Source organism: Excalfactoria chinensis, chromosome Z (assembly GCF_039878825.1).
Source record: "Excalfactoria chinensis isolate bCotChi1 chromosome Z, bCotChi1.hap2, whole genome shotgun sequence".
NCBI classification, from domain to species: domain Eukaryota; kingdom Metazoa; phylum Chordata; class Aves; order Galliformes; family Phasianidae; genus Excalfactoria; species Excalfactoria chinensis.
This window is the reverse complement of record NC_092857.1, coordinates 59,212,125-59,227,523: the sequence shown is the minus strand read 5'-3', so window position 1 is coordinate 59,227,523 and position 15,399 is coordinate 59,212,125. Positions and strand designations below refer to the sequence as shown.

Here is a 15,399-nt window from a genome sequence, read left to right as displayed (position 1 = left end):
TTTACCAAAACGATAGATGGGTCTTCAAGTATTTCTTTAAAAATGATTAGTGGGTGTGCTGTGCTTTTATAATGCCATTGTAAGAGCAATTTACAAGTGTAAATAACTTGGAAACTTGGCATAGCTACATTGATGAGGAACATCTCTTTGTTGCAGTTTATTGAAGTCTGAGTGCCAGTAACCCACATACGACAGCCTTGACTTTCCTGCCTAGAAGAGTGCTGAAATTAAATCTAACTTTGGATATCCAAAAAGGGCAGGGACAGATAAAACTGTGTCATAAAACAAACTTCAACTTTCTATGCTACATATTGCAGTCCTCTGGAACCTGAATAAAGCAAGCTACCTAATTGTGCAGCTATTCAAGCTGTGTAACTTGAATTGCTGTGCAAATGCTGCATTATGTCTTGAATTAATAGAAGTTGACCTCTGGTTAATGCTTTGGGCATGCTGAACCTGAGAAATAAAATAGCCGTACCCTCTTCTAAAACTGCAGTACTGTATACTGTGGAGAAAGCTGCGTGAGCCCTGTTAATGTACAGAGCTTGTTTGCAGTAATTAACTGTGAGAATAGAGCTCTGCAGGATTTTTTGTCAAGCCCCCTAGGTTCTTATTGTTTGACTATATTAAAAATCTGTTTATCACAAGTTTCAAAACTTCTGTTTTGTATAGGAGTTCAAAAAACATGCACTGCCTCTGCAGATTCTTCTTCAACAAGAAAAGAACTACCAAGCTACTTCAAGTGAGTAAAGCGATAATTTAAAATCTCTTGTCACTTATTGAAAAATTACCTGTAAAAAATCTAGTTTAGTTACAAAATTGAAATACTACCTAAATGTAGTGGGAGAATAACAACAAATTCATTTATAATGACAGTCTCCTATAAAGGAACTTGCCATTACTCTGAAATTACATTTTAAGTTAACTAGTTGCCTCATTTAAGTATCCTTACGTTCTGAAATCTGAGCTTGCCCTTTAATTATTTCAAGGGAGAAAAAAATGTTAAGAATAATTTTTAATATGCTTTGGTAGATTTAAGAAGAAAAATAAAGATTAGTTTCATTCTTCTTGAATACCAAAATAAAAAGACATGTAGGTTTGTGTCCTGCTTTCTTTTTAGACAAAAGGAGAGCTGAATGCCATAACTGCAATAAGACAAGCATTAAGGAACTGAATTTGTAATGGCGTAATAGCAGAATCAACAGGTTGCTAAATGTTTGGTTTTGTGGTTGTTTTTTTCTTTCTTTTTTCTTTTCTTTCTTTTTTTTTTTTTTTTTTTTTTTTTTAGAATAATAAAATTAACTTTCAGTTAGAAAGATTATCCTGTACTCTGTACGACAGAGAAATAGCTTCCGCATATTTAAGGCAGTGATATGATGTGGGCAGACAGGGTAAGTCTTGTTTTGCAGAGCTCCAGTTTCATGCTTTAAGTGTTGGGCTGTTCAAACCTGTGTATAATTCCAAACCTTTCCTGGGTTAAAACTGATTCATCTCTTTGACCTCTGCTTCCCATGTAAGCTGAAGGCATTGATACTGAGCTTTCTAAAATGCCTTGAAATCTTTTGTGCTCACATAGAGAAGTATACAATCGTTTTATGTGGTCTGATATTTCAGATGGGTGACTCTAAGCCTTGCTAAGAAGGGAAAAAGATAGTGTAACATTTGATCAGGTTAAGTTCTGATTGGGTGTAAAAACTTCAATGGAGAATTCTTTGTGAAAGGAGCAACCTTTCAAATAATTGTACAGATAATCTACCTGTTGGCTACGGCTTACTGGAAATAAGTTACATGGACCTGCTTCACGCATCTGTCTTGTCTTGAGGAAAAGATTGAATCTTTGAGCAAACCTGCAGGTTGATCCAGCTTAAAGGATTTTGATAGTTTATTTTAGCTCCTCTTTCTGCCTCCAAGTACTACATAAATCATTAGTGTAATACTAAAGTATGTTGAAAATAATTTCCTATCACAGATATTTAGTGAGTAAACCAGGAAGGGCGACCTCCCGGATTTGCTGGTTGAGAACAGAGGGAGGTGACTGTCGGAAGCTGTCTTTGCCATAGCTATCATGAAATAGTTGACTTCATAATTTTTGGCGTAAGGAAAAAAGGGTCAGCACTCTATTTTAAGAAAGCAAACCTGAAACTACTCAGGCAGCTAGTTAGCGGTGTCCTCTGCTAATTTGCTCTGTGTCTCCATATGCTCTAGGTCTCCATGAGTTCTTGGCACTTTCCTAGAATCACCTCTTGAAACATCCAGAGGAGGGCAATAAAGCTGCTAACAGGGTTGAAAGGCATATCTTGTGGGGAGAGACTGAGGGCAATTGGGTTGTCTAGTCCAGAGAATGCCAGGAGGTAATGCCATTGCAACTCTCTGAAGAGGGGAAGCAGAGGGAGGCACTGGTCTGTGTTCCTCTGTGTTCCTGGAATCTGATGAGAATGGCACAAATATGCCAAGGAAAGGTTCAGGCTGGACGTTAGGAAAAATTTATTTACCAAGAGGCTGGTCAAGCTCTGTAACAGGCTTCCCAGAGAGGTGGTGAATGCCCCATGTCTGACAGTGTTTGAGATATTTGGATAATACTCAGAATAACATGCTCTAACTTTAAGTTAACCTCGTAGTGGACAGGCTGTTGGACAAGTTGATCTTTGAAGGTCCTTTCCAACTGCACTATTCCACTCCATTTGTGTTTAAACATGACTAGCCTTATTATAACAGCAGTTCAGAGTCCACAAATCATCTTTCCTCATTGTCATGCCCAGCAGGGCTTCCAGCACAGGGCGGGCATACGTTCGTCTTTTGTTTATGTCTCCACGTGACCTTGCCCTTCTCTGTAGCTGAAGTTCTTTTTGAAGAATCTTTTGGTGCTTTTGTCACATAGTCAGTTTGCTGCTCATAGCACATTCTGCTGAAGTGCTTGGGCCCCTTTTGGTGTCGCTGGATAGAGACACCATGTTCCTAACCTTCGGAAGAATAGGTAGCGCTTTCTTTGCAGAGGAGGTAAGGCAGGGCAGGGTTCAGCTGTTAACCATTCTCTTGCTGCATCTGTTTGATACCATGAAGTGTCTTTTGTATAAGATTGAATATGCATTTGTGTTTTGTACTAGAAAATACAAAGCTATAGTCTCTTATGAGCAACGCCAGAGTTATAAGAATGACTTCAATGCAGAGTATGAGGAATACAGGAGTTTGCAAGCTCGGATGGAGAGTATTACCAGAAAATTTATGAAGCTCGGGGAACATCGAAAGCAGCTTTCTCCCGGGTCCAAGGAATACCAGGTAAACAAGAGCAAAACCATGAAGACTGTCTTATTTCCATCTTACATCCTACAGAATTCTGCATTTTCAGCATGGGCAGGTGCTTCAGTTTAGTAATCCACTAAATTACGTTGATGTGTTTAAAGTGTCCAAGGGGGAGACCAAGTAACTTAGTTGTATGTTAGGAGTCACCAGACTGGCTATAGGTTTACTGACCACCTCACAGCATCCTGGTGAATTCAAGAGTACTTCTGCACTGATGAGAAAGGAGAAGAACCAAAGGACCATAATCCCCAGGCTTTGCTGACTTGCTATTTCCCATTATTTAAAGGGGAAAAGCTAATTTTGTATACTTAAGAAGATGTACAGCCACAAACTTACTTGGCTTCTAACTGTAAATTTTAGCAAAAAAGGGTATTACAAGCTTTGTATTCCAGCTTTCAAGCCTGGGATGACATTATTTGGACATTACTGGAATTTTTGAACTCTTTTTTTGTGTGCTGAGGATGTTTGGTAGCATCTAGCTAGCTTTTATAAGTTTTTGCACAGCTTGCAAATGCATTTGTGAGCACAGGGTGTATTTTAAAATACCTGGTACTGCTCAATCAGACTGAGGAGAGAAGCTTCACAGAACTCACATACGTGGTCTGACCCTACATTGGCTAACTCTTGACTTCTGTGGCTTCACAAAGCCATGTAACAAGTCATTTAGCCTGTATTTGAAGACTCCACCCAAGCGAGCTCTCTGTGAAAGCAAGTGTTTTACAGTAGCGTGAATGACTTCACAAAGGGAATCTTCAAACGCATTTTCTTCCTGTTGCTTGTTTACAGATTTAATTGCAGAGCCGGGCTGTGTTCTGTGTTTGTCAGTCTGTGATTTTTTGTGACTCACAAGAGTGATGACTCTTGGATAAGAAAATATCTTGAGTAGAACTTAATGCTTCATTTGGTTCTATTTTCTAGTAGTAACAAAATGTTCTTCATATTCTCACATTTCAATTATTTTTAATTACTATTATTATTTTTTTTAAGATGCTTAATGAGGAAGTCCTAGAAGAGTATCGAAAGATAAAACAGGTATGTGTAGCACCAGGTTTGTGGGAGTTAGAAACTGCTGGAATGGGCTTTTGGCTATTCTTAAGCAAAGGATGTGAAAACCGGACTTCAGATATTTTCATGCCCTAATTTTCTTTTTATCTTTGCAGTCTAGTCCCAACTACTGTGAGGAGAAACGCAGATGTGAATATCTCTATAACAAGCTGTCTCACATTAAAAGACTTATATGTGAATTTGACAAACAGCAATCAGAGTTACAGCACTAGTCTTCTGCTTGGACCAGCACATGTGAATGAATGGAAACTTATTTATTTAAAATTATAGATGAGTTGCTCTAAGATTCTATGAAGACTGAACTTTTGCATTACGAAAGTTTTTCAGTATTAGTTATACTTGAGTTGACTACTTCTGTTGTTGATGTTGTTTATATGCATATTTGAAGCTGCTTTCTCTGGTCCCTTTTTTTCTTCAAGACTTATGTTTGTCCATTTAAATCATTTTATCGGTAGGTGCTGGGACCCAGTACATCTACTGTGAAGTTGTGCACATTTTAAGAAAATAGTGTAGCGAACTGAAATACTTTTGGATAAATATAAGGCTATTTTTCTGACCTTTCTTGTTAATGCAAACTCTTTGCCTTAAATGGTAGAAGGTTTAGAAATTTGCACAAAAAAAAAAACCAAAAAAAAACAAAACAAAAACAAACAAACACAAAAAAAAACCAAACAAGAAAAAACACAAAACATTGTTTTGGAGGGTTAAAAAGGTGTTGTATATAAGCATATATGCAGCCCGTCTTTGTTACTAGAGAAACTCATCACTGCAACTTAAACCCCCCATCGCAACGGTTGCCTTAAGGTGTTTGCTTGTGTGTATTTAGTGTAGTTAAATTATTAGCTACACTGCTTCCCGCCTTGCTGAAACACCTGGGAAGCACTACATGGCCTACCAGTGTCTGAAAGCGTGTGCCTGTTCTGTGTGTATGCAAAAATGTGTGGGTGTGAGCATGTATGGTGAGGAGGGGAAAAAAAAAAACAAAAACAAAGCTGCTACTCCAACTACTCTAAGTAGGCCAGACATCGCTCAGGTTAAAACAACTGACGAGTGTTGCTCTACGTTTTTTGTTTTTTTTTCCTATAAAATTGCTACTTCTATTGTGGAAGATGAGAGCATTTCCATTTCAATAGTTTGTCAGCTTTATTAATGTTGGTAAAATTGATACTTTACAAAAAAAAAAATAAATAATTAAACAGATATATAGTTTTGGGGCAAGATTATAAAACTAAACATGTAGGTTACCTATTTATATACTGCTATAAAGTATTTTTTGAAGAGAGTTATGCAAAGAAGCTATTGCCTACATGAAATGTATATTTAAAGATTTCTGTCCTGGGTGCCAGGAATATAACAAAGAACAGATGTATTTAACTATGAAATACTGTGATCACAAAACAGCACAAATTTTCATTTCATGCAGTTTTTATTTTATTTTATTTAGATCGCTTGCTTTATCAAGTGAAAACACGGGTTATCTGGTCAGAATAGAGCAAAATCTTACTTTGTCTTATGTTTGTCTTTTCAAAATGCAGCCAATTGAAAAGGGAAGCACTATGTTTACAAATATGATTTTGGAATGTTTGCCAAAATAGTGGGATCTCTGATACACTTTATCTCCAGCATTCAAAACAAAATAACAGAAAAAAACTATTCCAAACTGTTGTCTATCACTGTAAACCAGAAAATGTTTGAAAATATGCATTCAAGTAAACGGGAATTTTAATTTTTGCCTTGAATCTGTGGGCTTGGATATCTTGCAGTCATGAAGATGAAACAGCATGCAGAGGCATCCCTTTCTGTTGCATGGCTTGTATGACGTATTTGAGGCCAAGCTGACTCTGGATCCCTTGGCTTAACGTCCTCATTTCAGATGGCAATGTGAAGGGTTGACCTCTCAACAGTAAGTGTAGCATTCATGTGGGCTCAAACACTTGAGGCACGCACACAGCAGCGCCTATGTCTAAGTTCAGGAGCTGTTAACTGTGCTGTATCTGCATTGGATAACTGGATTTCAACCCAATTTTCAAGCAAGTGTCTTCTTAGATTAAAACAATGGGAAGCTTCTTATACTGGTATCTGTTTTGGCAGTGTAGAGCTCTTCATCTAAACTGTTTGTACAGATCTGGCTTCAGCTGCCATTGTGACACATTCAGTGCTGGTATACAGCAGTCCAAATGTGTTGTTACTCTTTGTTGTACTACCACTATGTAACTGAGATTAGTGTAGCTAACAAATTTTTATCCTCCTTTTATGTGAAAAGATTGACTTGTATTTGCATGCATCTTCTGGTTTACTACTTGTGTATCTGTTGCAGCTGGAGGTTAATGCTACTTGAGAGGTCCACCACTGTGCATCATGAGATCTGACAAGCTACTGTAAAGACCTTAATTGAAGGTTTTGCTCATTTGCATCAAGCATTTCTTAAGCCTTGCAAGTATACCAAACAGCCTATGTAAATTTATGGCACTATTTTGCAATACGTATCTCTTGTTGCTCTTGAGCTGCCATTCCTGTTTGGCAGATGTGGAAGAACCCACTGATTCTAGGCCTGTGACTTTATTGCCCTGCCCCATACAAGTGTCCTGCTTGCTTAGATGAGCAGGCACTGCAGATGGCGGCATGCTGGCTGGGGATACACTACAACAGGTCTGGAGCAAATGACTGATGTAGAGGAGCAGATGCTCCTTCTCCTGAAAGGAAGCTGGATCTCACCGCGGTTTCAAACAACACCGAGACATGAGGGGGCATCAGCCCTCTCCAGCTATCTGGAAATAAAAATCACAAGTTATGAGGACTGGTTTCCCATCTTGTTATGGTTTGTAGGGGGAAAACTATGCCCAAAGAAAACTTTTTTGAAATATCAGCTGTGTTCTAAACCATCTCAGGAAGCAGATCACTGTTGACTGCTTCCAGGTCTTCATTTGATCTTATCACTTATTAAAATAAGAATATTCGAAAGCGTTTTGTAAAACATGTACGTAAGTATTGGAAGCAAAGTTGCTTCAATAAGTTTTAAACAAGTTGGGTTAAAGTATTGATATTGTAACCTTGTTCATTCGTTAGCTTTCCTGAAATAGTGTTGTTACAACCAGTCTTTCTGGATAGGTTAATGTTGATTCACGTGAAGACTTATGGCTACTTTAAACTACAGTTCTTCTCAGAAGTTTTGCTCTACTCCATATACCTGAAGGGAAAGGGACGTGGCCAGCAGTTCCATAGCTGCCTTCTGGGGAAGGATATGGAATTGTTTAAGGGAGGGCCACGTCTGGGAAACGTGAAGGCTTACAGCAGGGCTGTGACTTCCCCTTTCTGGTTCAGAGAGTATTGTAAAACTTCTTTCAATTGTTTCCATGCAAACTGTATTAAAACTCTGTGTGTGAAACATCTTGGGGCATTCTGTCAATGAACACTTGCGCTGTTGTTGCCCTTCTCTTCTGCATCAACTTGAGTTCAATAAAATGTTCTCTTTGCAACCCTGAGGTGTGGGGCTTTCCTCGTCTTCGGGTGGCACTGCTGGGGGTGTGAGCAGGGTAGGGAAGTGAGCACCATTCACAGAACAAGGTCCTACCTTTCTGAGCCTGAGGTTCCTGTCTGCTTCTGTTTTACATTCACAGTGAAGAGCTCTGGCAAAGCCCTGATACTGAGCAGTCAGGTGTTTGGGAAGCTGGTGAAGGTCATGGGGCTTTCCCCAGCCAGTGCAAATGCGAGGAGCAAGGGAGGAGGTGGCAGTACTCTCAAGACTCTCACTAATTGTGTGAGCTAACTGTGGCATTTTCTGTGATAGAACGTGCTTGTCTGTTGGTCAGTAGCTATCGGTACAAGACAGCTGCATCACTTTGAACAGCTAATTGTTGGTTGCAAAACAGCCATAGATGAAGGTTTTACAAGCTGGTATCCTTATTTTGCTTAGTGTTTCATTGCACTCTTAAGCTTTTTCTTAGGGTGTGAAAAACTCCACGTATTTGATAGCCATGTGCATTTCTAGATGTCATTCAGGCCTAAATTCCTCAATGCCAAACCAAAACCGAAGTCATACACATGCCACTGCTGAAACCAGAAACTCTGGAACCCTAAAACTGAAACACTTCTGAGGCTTTCACTTTTAAATACTGTTTGCCCAGTGAGTTATATTTGCTGTGTCTAAAATCTTACAACTGGTGGCACATATAGATGCAGTCATGTTTTTCGCGTGGACAGAGGTGCTATGTGTGCAAGTACCCTGGACTTTATCCTGAACTAAGTCTGATGAGAACTTGATATGCTCATCTTCACCCTGACATTCCCAGGTAAATGTCCAGATTACAGAATAAGCCTTTCAAATTAGGAAACACCTGGTCTTTTTCCCAGGAGAAAAGCCCCACAAAGCCCAGAACTGGGATTATGCCTTCTCAGAATCATAGAATTTTTTGAGCTGGATGGGACACCTACAGTTGGAGCAGGCACTCAGAGCTCCATCCCACCTCACCTTGAGTACCTCCATGGACAGGGCATCCACCCCTCTGGGCTTCACTTGTGCTTCACTGTGGGTTCCAGTGTTTCACTGCTGTGTTCCACCACTGTGCCTGAGCTTCCTTCTCCTTTCTAAATATGGCATCCACATGCACAGATTAGGAACACCTTGCAAGTTTAGTGAAGTGCGTGCTTTTAACATACTAGTTTTACCAGTAATAATATTGGATACTAGAACCACTCAGCAAAAACAAAACAAAACAAAACAAAACAAAACAAAACAAAAGCCTGTAAGGACATCTCTTTATAGGGAGGCAAAAAATGCTGATGTGGAGCAGAAAAATAGCCAGAAGTTGAGCTGTTGAGCTACCACTCCAGGCAAGGACAGCAACCACCTCATCCCCATCAAACCATTTCGTACTACCACTACTGTACAGTGAGCGCAAGACAGCCCCAGGTAACCCTTGGTGATGAATAATCTTTTCCATTGCCCAAAACAAGATGCCAGCTGTTGCCACCACTGTCTGCAGATGCTGTTTTACTTTATGATTTCTAAATATCCATCCAACTCTTACTGCAGCAAATTGCTTTCTGTTGCACATTTTTTGTCACAACGCAGTCAAAATTTCACCACACAAACTTTTAAGAGAAAGAAAGTGAGTGGGTTCTCACAGGTTTACAGAAATGTGGAGCAGTACACACGGAGTTAGCCTTTCAAGCTTATTTTAGCATTGATAACAGAACGATAGTGTGATGTGTGGGAACAACAGCAGTGTTCCAGAGCACAAATGTTATGTGTTTTCCCCATGAAAGCCACTTCCCAGCTATCAGGCAGAAAAGGGCCACAGCTCCATCCTGAAGGTTATTTTCTGACTAGAAAGATCTTCACGCATCCCAGGTCAGCATCACCACACTGCCTGAGCATCTGCTGCTCATGCCTCACTCTCACCAGTGCCATGCTACTGCACTCAGCCAAGGTAGCAGCACCTGCTCTCCTTCTGCATGTCCATTTGCTCATGTCAGCCGTGGTATAAAAATAAGGACAATACATAAGGTACTGATAGAGAAACAACAGAGTGTAGAATGCTGACCTCCAAACCCCTGAGAACCTGGTAAGACAACACTCCGTAAAGTGTTCCCAATATATTGGGATGTGCTCAGAACAGACTACCTGTCAGCTCCGGCCAAACTTGTCAGGGAAAGAAGAGCATCAAGGGGCACCCAGGCCTGGACATCTAAGAAGGTGTTTATTTGGTTATGGAATGCTACTGATGACAGTCTAGGGCACTGCCCTTCTCATTCTCTTCTCACAAAACCTTGCCCTGGAGGGCAATCAGGCCCAGGCTGACTCACCCTCCCTTTCTTGAGAAATCTTTAAGTAGGTTGCATGCCGAGCATCCAAGGCACTGACAGTTATGGGACAAAGGGTGAGAAATGTTGAGATAAAAGAGGAAGCTAAGCAGCTACTTCCATGTTAGGGAGTCAGGATGACACATGGAGGGCTCAGCAAATGTCAGCAAAGGGGCTGGAACCAAACTGAAGTGGTGGCTAGACATCTTCACATCTTAAGTCTAGTCTTCCTGAAATAGCCAGTCGCACTGGCAAGCACTGTAGGCAAACAGACTGATTGCTAAATAGGAGATTTACAACCTCAGCAACTGTCAGTCAACATCATCCATAAAGTTTCTTCAGATTATCTGCAAAGATGTACATATACATAATCATTCCTTCTATGACAGTTGCCTATGAGCAGGATATCAGAAGAGCCTTCCAGAAAGCACAGCAAATTTTCTTCAGTTTCTGCAGATAGCTGTTGAAAATACAGAGGAATTTTCTTTGGCTATTACTTCTTATTTTAAATAACCAAAAGAAAAAAAAGGGGAGGGGGGTTGTGAGGGAAGGGAAGAGAAGGGAAGGGAAGGGAAGGGAAGGGAAGGGAAGGGAAGGGAAGGGAAGGGAAGGGAAGGGAAGGGAAGGGAAGGGAAGGGAAGGGAAGGGAAGGGAAGGGAAGGGAAGGGAAGGGAAGGGAAGGGAAGGGAAGGGAAAGTTTTGCTGGACCACCATGAAGAGTGCCTGTTCACTGATCTCCTTGTGACAGCACCAGTAGAAGAATTAACTGAAGACTGGAATTAAAAGTTACGGTAGTGATGAAGCTTACAGAGCCATGTTCTTACACAGTGAATTTTCTTAGGTTGACAAAAGAGTATGCCTTGTCTATCTGGCCTTTAGATTAAATACTCAGGAAGCAAACCAAAACCACCAGCTCTTTCTGATCAGCACTTGAAGATCTCCAAGACCCCATTCACAGAGGAAGCAAGTGTGCTCGGGACTGAGCTATGGGTAGAAGAACAACGCTGGAACATAGAAACACATGTTCCTCAAACCCGGTACCAAAAGCCAGAAGCCATGAGCAGTGTGCAAACCTGACCCCTGTCAGAAAAGGCTGATTTATATAAACACCTTGGAGAGGCTCCAGGCTGCACCTGACATGCACCAACTCTCCTGGTGATCACATTTTTCTAAGCAAGTGCAGATAAGCTGTTTTTTCTGTGACCTTGGTAGCTCAGAGAGGGACTTGCAGAGCTGTGTTCATGCTGTTTCCAATAGTGACCATTGCTCTGATTCCCTTCTGGTCTTCTAATAGGGGGAACTGCCGTGAGAAATAATCTCATAAGCTACTGCAAAAGTCACAAGGATACACATAACACAGAAAGCAACAGAATTGTGTGACAGGAAGAGGGAGATCTGATTTTGTTTGAATTTGATCCCCTACATCACCAACTAATTAGGGAAAACTTGAAACTGGGTTTTTCTTCTCTAACATTTCAAAGAAAATAGAGTGATCTTCCACCTAAGTAGAATCTCTCTGCACCTTTCAGATGTTTATTTTATATTAATTCAATGAGTTCCCACAGCAGTGCTGAGAATAAAGCATTAACAATTAAATTTTAGCCATTTTGAAGCAAGGAACTCATGTGAGCATGTAACATTAGATGAAGGATTTCTATAAAATGACAGCAAGTTAAAGTCTTTGGCAAGTCAATATTGACCACCACTGAGGTGAGCAATGAAAGGTAAACACTGAGCACAGCAAGAGGCAGTGCCTCAGCTAGAACAAGGGCAACAATCTCACATCTCCCTGGAGTTTTTGTCCCAGCAGGGTGACAGGCTGCTGACATGCAGCAAAACCTCTCCCTAGAACCATCCATCCCTGGCCCTGCTGCCTGTGCAGCTGCCATGGAGCAGATGTACCTTCTCCTATTAGTTTTTTATTTTTGCTTTTCGGGGTGGTGATGCTTTGTTTTGCTGTGGGTTTTTGTTTGTTTGTTTGTTTGTTTAATTTGGGGGTGTTTTTGTTTTGTTGTTGTGAGTAGGGAGTGGGAGCAATAACCCACAGACTTCTCAAGCATCTCTATGCAAGATACCTCCGCCAGATTATTTTTTCTTCTCTTATTTCTAAGCAGATATTAGGCTTTCCTTCAGCAGCAGGAAAAAAAATTTAATTGGAGCATTCATCCTTCTTAGGTGCCCCAGTGATAACCAGATAGAAAAGACAAATCTGTAGGAAGTCAGAATTTATTAATTCTAGCACCCACAAAAACAACCTTTTTCAGCTCAAATTGCTTCATTATGTCAAAAGTGACTAATAGCACTTTTTTCCCTCTTGCCGCAGCTGTGGAATATTGTCAACAAAAAGAAGCTGTGAACCTGAGGGGACCAGGCAAAGGAGACCGTCTCCATCAAGGAGCTTCTGCCATGATTGGACTTCCAGTTCCACCAGCAGCAAAGCCCCCAGCTCACTGCCCTATCACAAGGCGATCAAGTCAACACTGATTTCTCTCCTTGCTGGATGAACCGCTTTGAGAAACAAACAGCAAGAGGTGAGATGACCAGAGGAGAAGGAAAATGAGAGCAACAACATGAAGACAGTCACAAGAATACTTCAACAAGGACGCAGCAAGCTGTCCCTGCTTCCAGGAGTGAGGCTGGGTTAGCTTGCCTTTCTGGGCTATACTGCCGACACCTGGCATATTCCCTGCCAGAATTTAGCCTTTTCCTGTGTTTACTCAGTGCAGCCATGCACAGGGCTTCATGTTTTTCCAAGGTACAGTGGCAAACTACTGTAACAATATTTACTATTGTTCTTCACTAGGAATGAGCTGAGTCGTGGCTATCAGAAGGCTCAGTTTCCCCCAGGCACCCCAAAGTTCAACGTGTTCCAACACAAAGATCTGCTGTCAAGATAGCCTTCTGGATAAACCTTGCAGGATGCACAGGCTGTGGACAAGCCAGGCACACTGCAAAACCACCTTTGATCTCAGTTACATCCCCAAATCTCTGAGGCGATGAGGAAAAAAATCCGCAGGAAGATTTGCTGTGGTTTTTTTTTTTTTTCAGGTCTTAAAACCAACCCAAGCCTGTTTCTCACCAGGCTGGGCAGCACCTTCATCCTTACTCTGCTTGACCTGCAGCACAGCACTGCGGCTTCCCCTGCCTCCTGCTCCAGGCTCTGCTCCTCCCGGTGGGCACCCACTCCTGCACCTTGCCTGCTTGCTTTGATGGAAGGAGCAGGGATCTGCGTCTGATCAGGCAGGATCTGCCTTTTTCCACCACTGGCATAAAGTTTCTGCAGTTCAAAAAAAAGGGGGTGCAGGATTTGCTGTGATTTTAGATTTTCTGCAGACACTGCCTCATGTCTGCCCATGGAAAGTTTCCTCCAGGAGGAAGATGTTTTGAGTCAGCGACCCAGTGTTTGCTGAAAAGCACTGCCAGCTCTTTCCGGAGGCATAATGTTATGGAAAGAAAACAGGCCAGGCTGCCTCAGAGAAGGACAGCATGGCTTGTTTGTTAGAGGTCAGGCTGCGTCCCGCTCTGGCTCCCAGTGCTCCCAGTGCTCAGGTTTCAAAGCTGCTTGGCTGCTCATGTCTCTGCTGCCCAAGGAGCACCTCACAGGGCCCACTGTGAGTCACTGCAAGAACAGCGAATAGGACATAGACAGAACTCAGTAGTGTTGACTTAGGAACTGCAAGTACAGCAGTTCTGTATGAAAATTTTGGGCCTGAGAACACCTTTGACAAGATTTTGGTCAAAAAAGATAAGCATCCAAACTAGACACAAATCTGGGTGCATAGGATGAAAGAAACTCACCATATGGAAGTGGCTGGAACAATAGGGGCATCAGGTCACTTGGGAGGGGATCTTTTTCCACAGCTATTATAAATGATTTATCCTTGTAACAACTTCTGAGCAGGAAGTTATCTTGATGATCCTTCACAAACCTCACCCTGCCTCCACTGCATCCCAACATGCAACACTTCACAACATGGTGCAGCCCCCCTACAAACACAAGGAAAGAGCTGAATCACTTAATTTATTAATTGAGCTTTGTTATTATAATCAGAAAACTCTTCCTGTTTATGCAGAGACAAATCAGACAGCTATACCACTGGTAGCACAAAATAGTTCAAGTTGTGGCCCCAGTGCTGCAGGTGATGGTGGCATGCACACAATCACACAGAATCACAAAATGACCCGGGTTGGAAGGGGCCTCAAGGATCATGTAGTTCCAACCCCCTGCCTAGCAGGACCACCAAACATACACATTTACTAGATCAGATTGCCCAGGGCCCCATCCAACCTGGCCTTGAACACCTCCAAGGACAGGGCATCCACAACCTCCCTGGGCAGACTGTTCCAGGACCTCACCACTCTCCTAGTAAAGAACTTCCCCCTGACATCCAACCTGAATCTACCCTCTTTCAACTTAAATCCATTTCCCCTTGTCCTGCTATTATCAGCCCTTTTGAAGAGTTTACTCCCCTCCTGGATATAGGATCCCTTCGGTACTGAAAGGCTGCAATGAGGTCACCCCGCAGCCTTCTTGTCTCCGGGCTGAACAAGCCCGGCTCCCTCAGCCTGTCTTCACAGGGGAGGTGCTCCAGTCCCCTGATCATCTTTGTCACTCTCCTCTGGACCCTTTCCAACAGCTCCATGTCTTTCTTGTACTGAGGGCTCCACACCTGGACACAGTACTCCAGATGGGGCCTCACAAGAGCAGAGTAAAGAGGGAGAATCACTTCCCTGTCCCTGCTGGCCGCCCCTCTCCTGATGGAGCCCAGGATACCGTTTGCCTTCTGAGCTGCCAGAGCACACTGCTGGCTCATGTTAAGTTTCTCTTCCATCAGGACCCCCAGGTCCTTCTCCGCCGAGCTGCTCTCAAGGACCACTCCTCCCAGCCTGTACAGATGCCTGGGGTTCTTCCGGCCCAAGTACAAAACCTTGCACTTTGCCGTGTTGAACCTCATTAGGTTCACCCAGGCCCACCTTTGAGGTTTGTCAAGGTCCCTCTGACTGAAATCCCCTCCTCCATCCGTATCAGCCTCACCACTCAGCTTGGTGTCATCAGCAAACTTGCTGAGGGTGCACTCGATTCCATCATTGATGCCATTGATAAAGATGTTAAAGAGCACCGGTCCCAAGACAGACCCCTGGGGGACACCGCTCGTTACCGGCCTCCACCTGGACATAGAGCCATTGACCACCACTCTCTGTCTGCGGCCTTTCAACCAATTTCTCACCCAT

General features: G+C 42.3%; 1 protein-coding gene across 2 annotated transcripts in view; it reads left to right on the top strand.

Moving 5' to 3' along the window:
• ELL2 (elongation factor for RNA polymerase II 2) overlaps window positions 1–4,979 on the top strand; it is a 44,117-nt gene extending 39,138 nt beyond the window's left edge. For both annotated transcript variants that reach the window (XM_072359333.1, XM_072359334.1), the window contains 4 exons: window positions 673–742; window positions 3,105–3,276; window positions 4,288–4,332; window positions 4,461–4,979. In XM_072359333.1, the coding sequence (XP_072215434.1) occupies window positions 673–742; window positions 3,105–3,276; window positions 4,288–4,332; window positions 4,461–4,577 (404 nt within the window). In that variant the 3' untranslated portion in view covers window positions 4,578–4,979. The remainder of the gene's footprint in view (window positions 1–672; window positions 743–3,104; window positions 3,277–4,287; window positions 4,333–4,460) is intronic.
• Window positions 4,980–15,399: the final 10,420 nt, after the last annotated feature.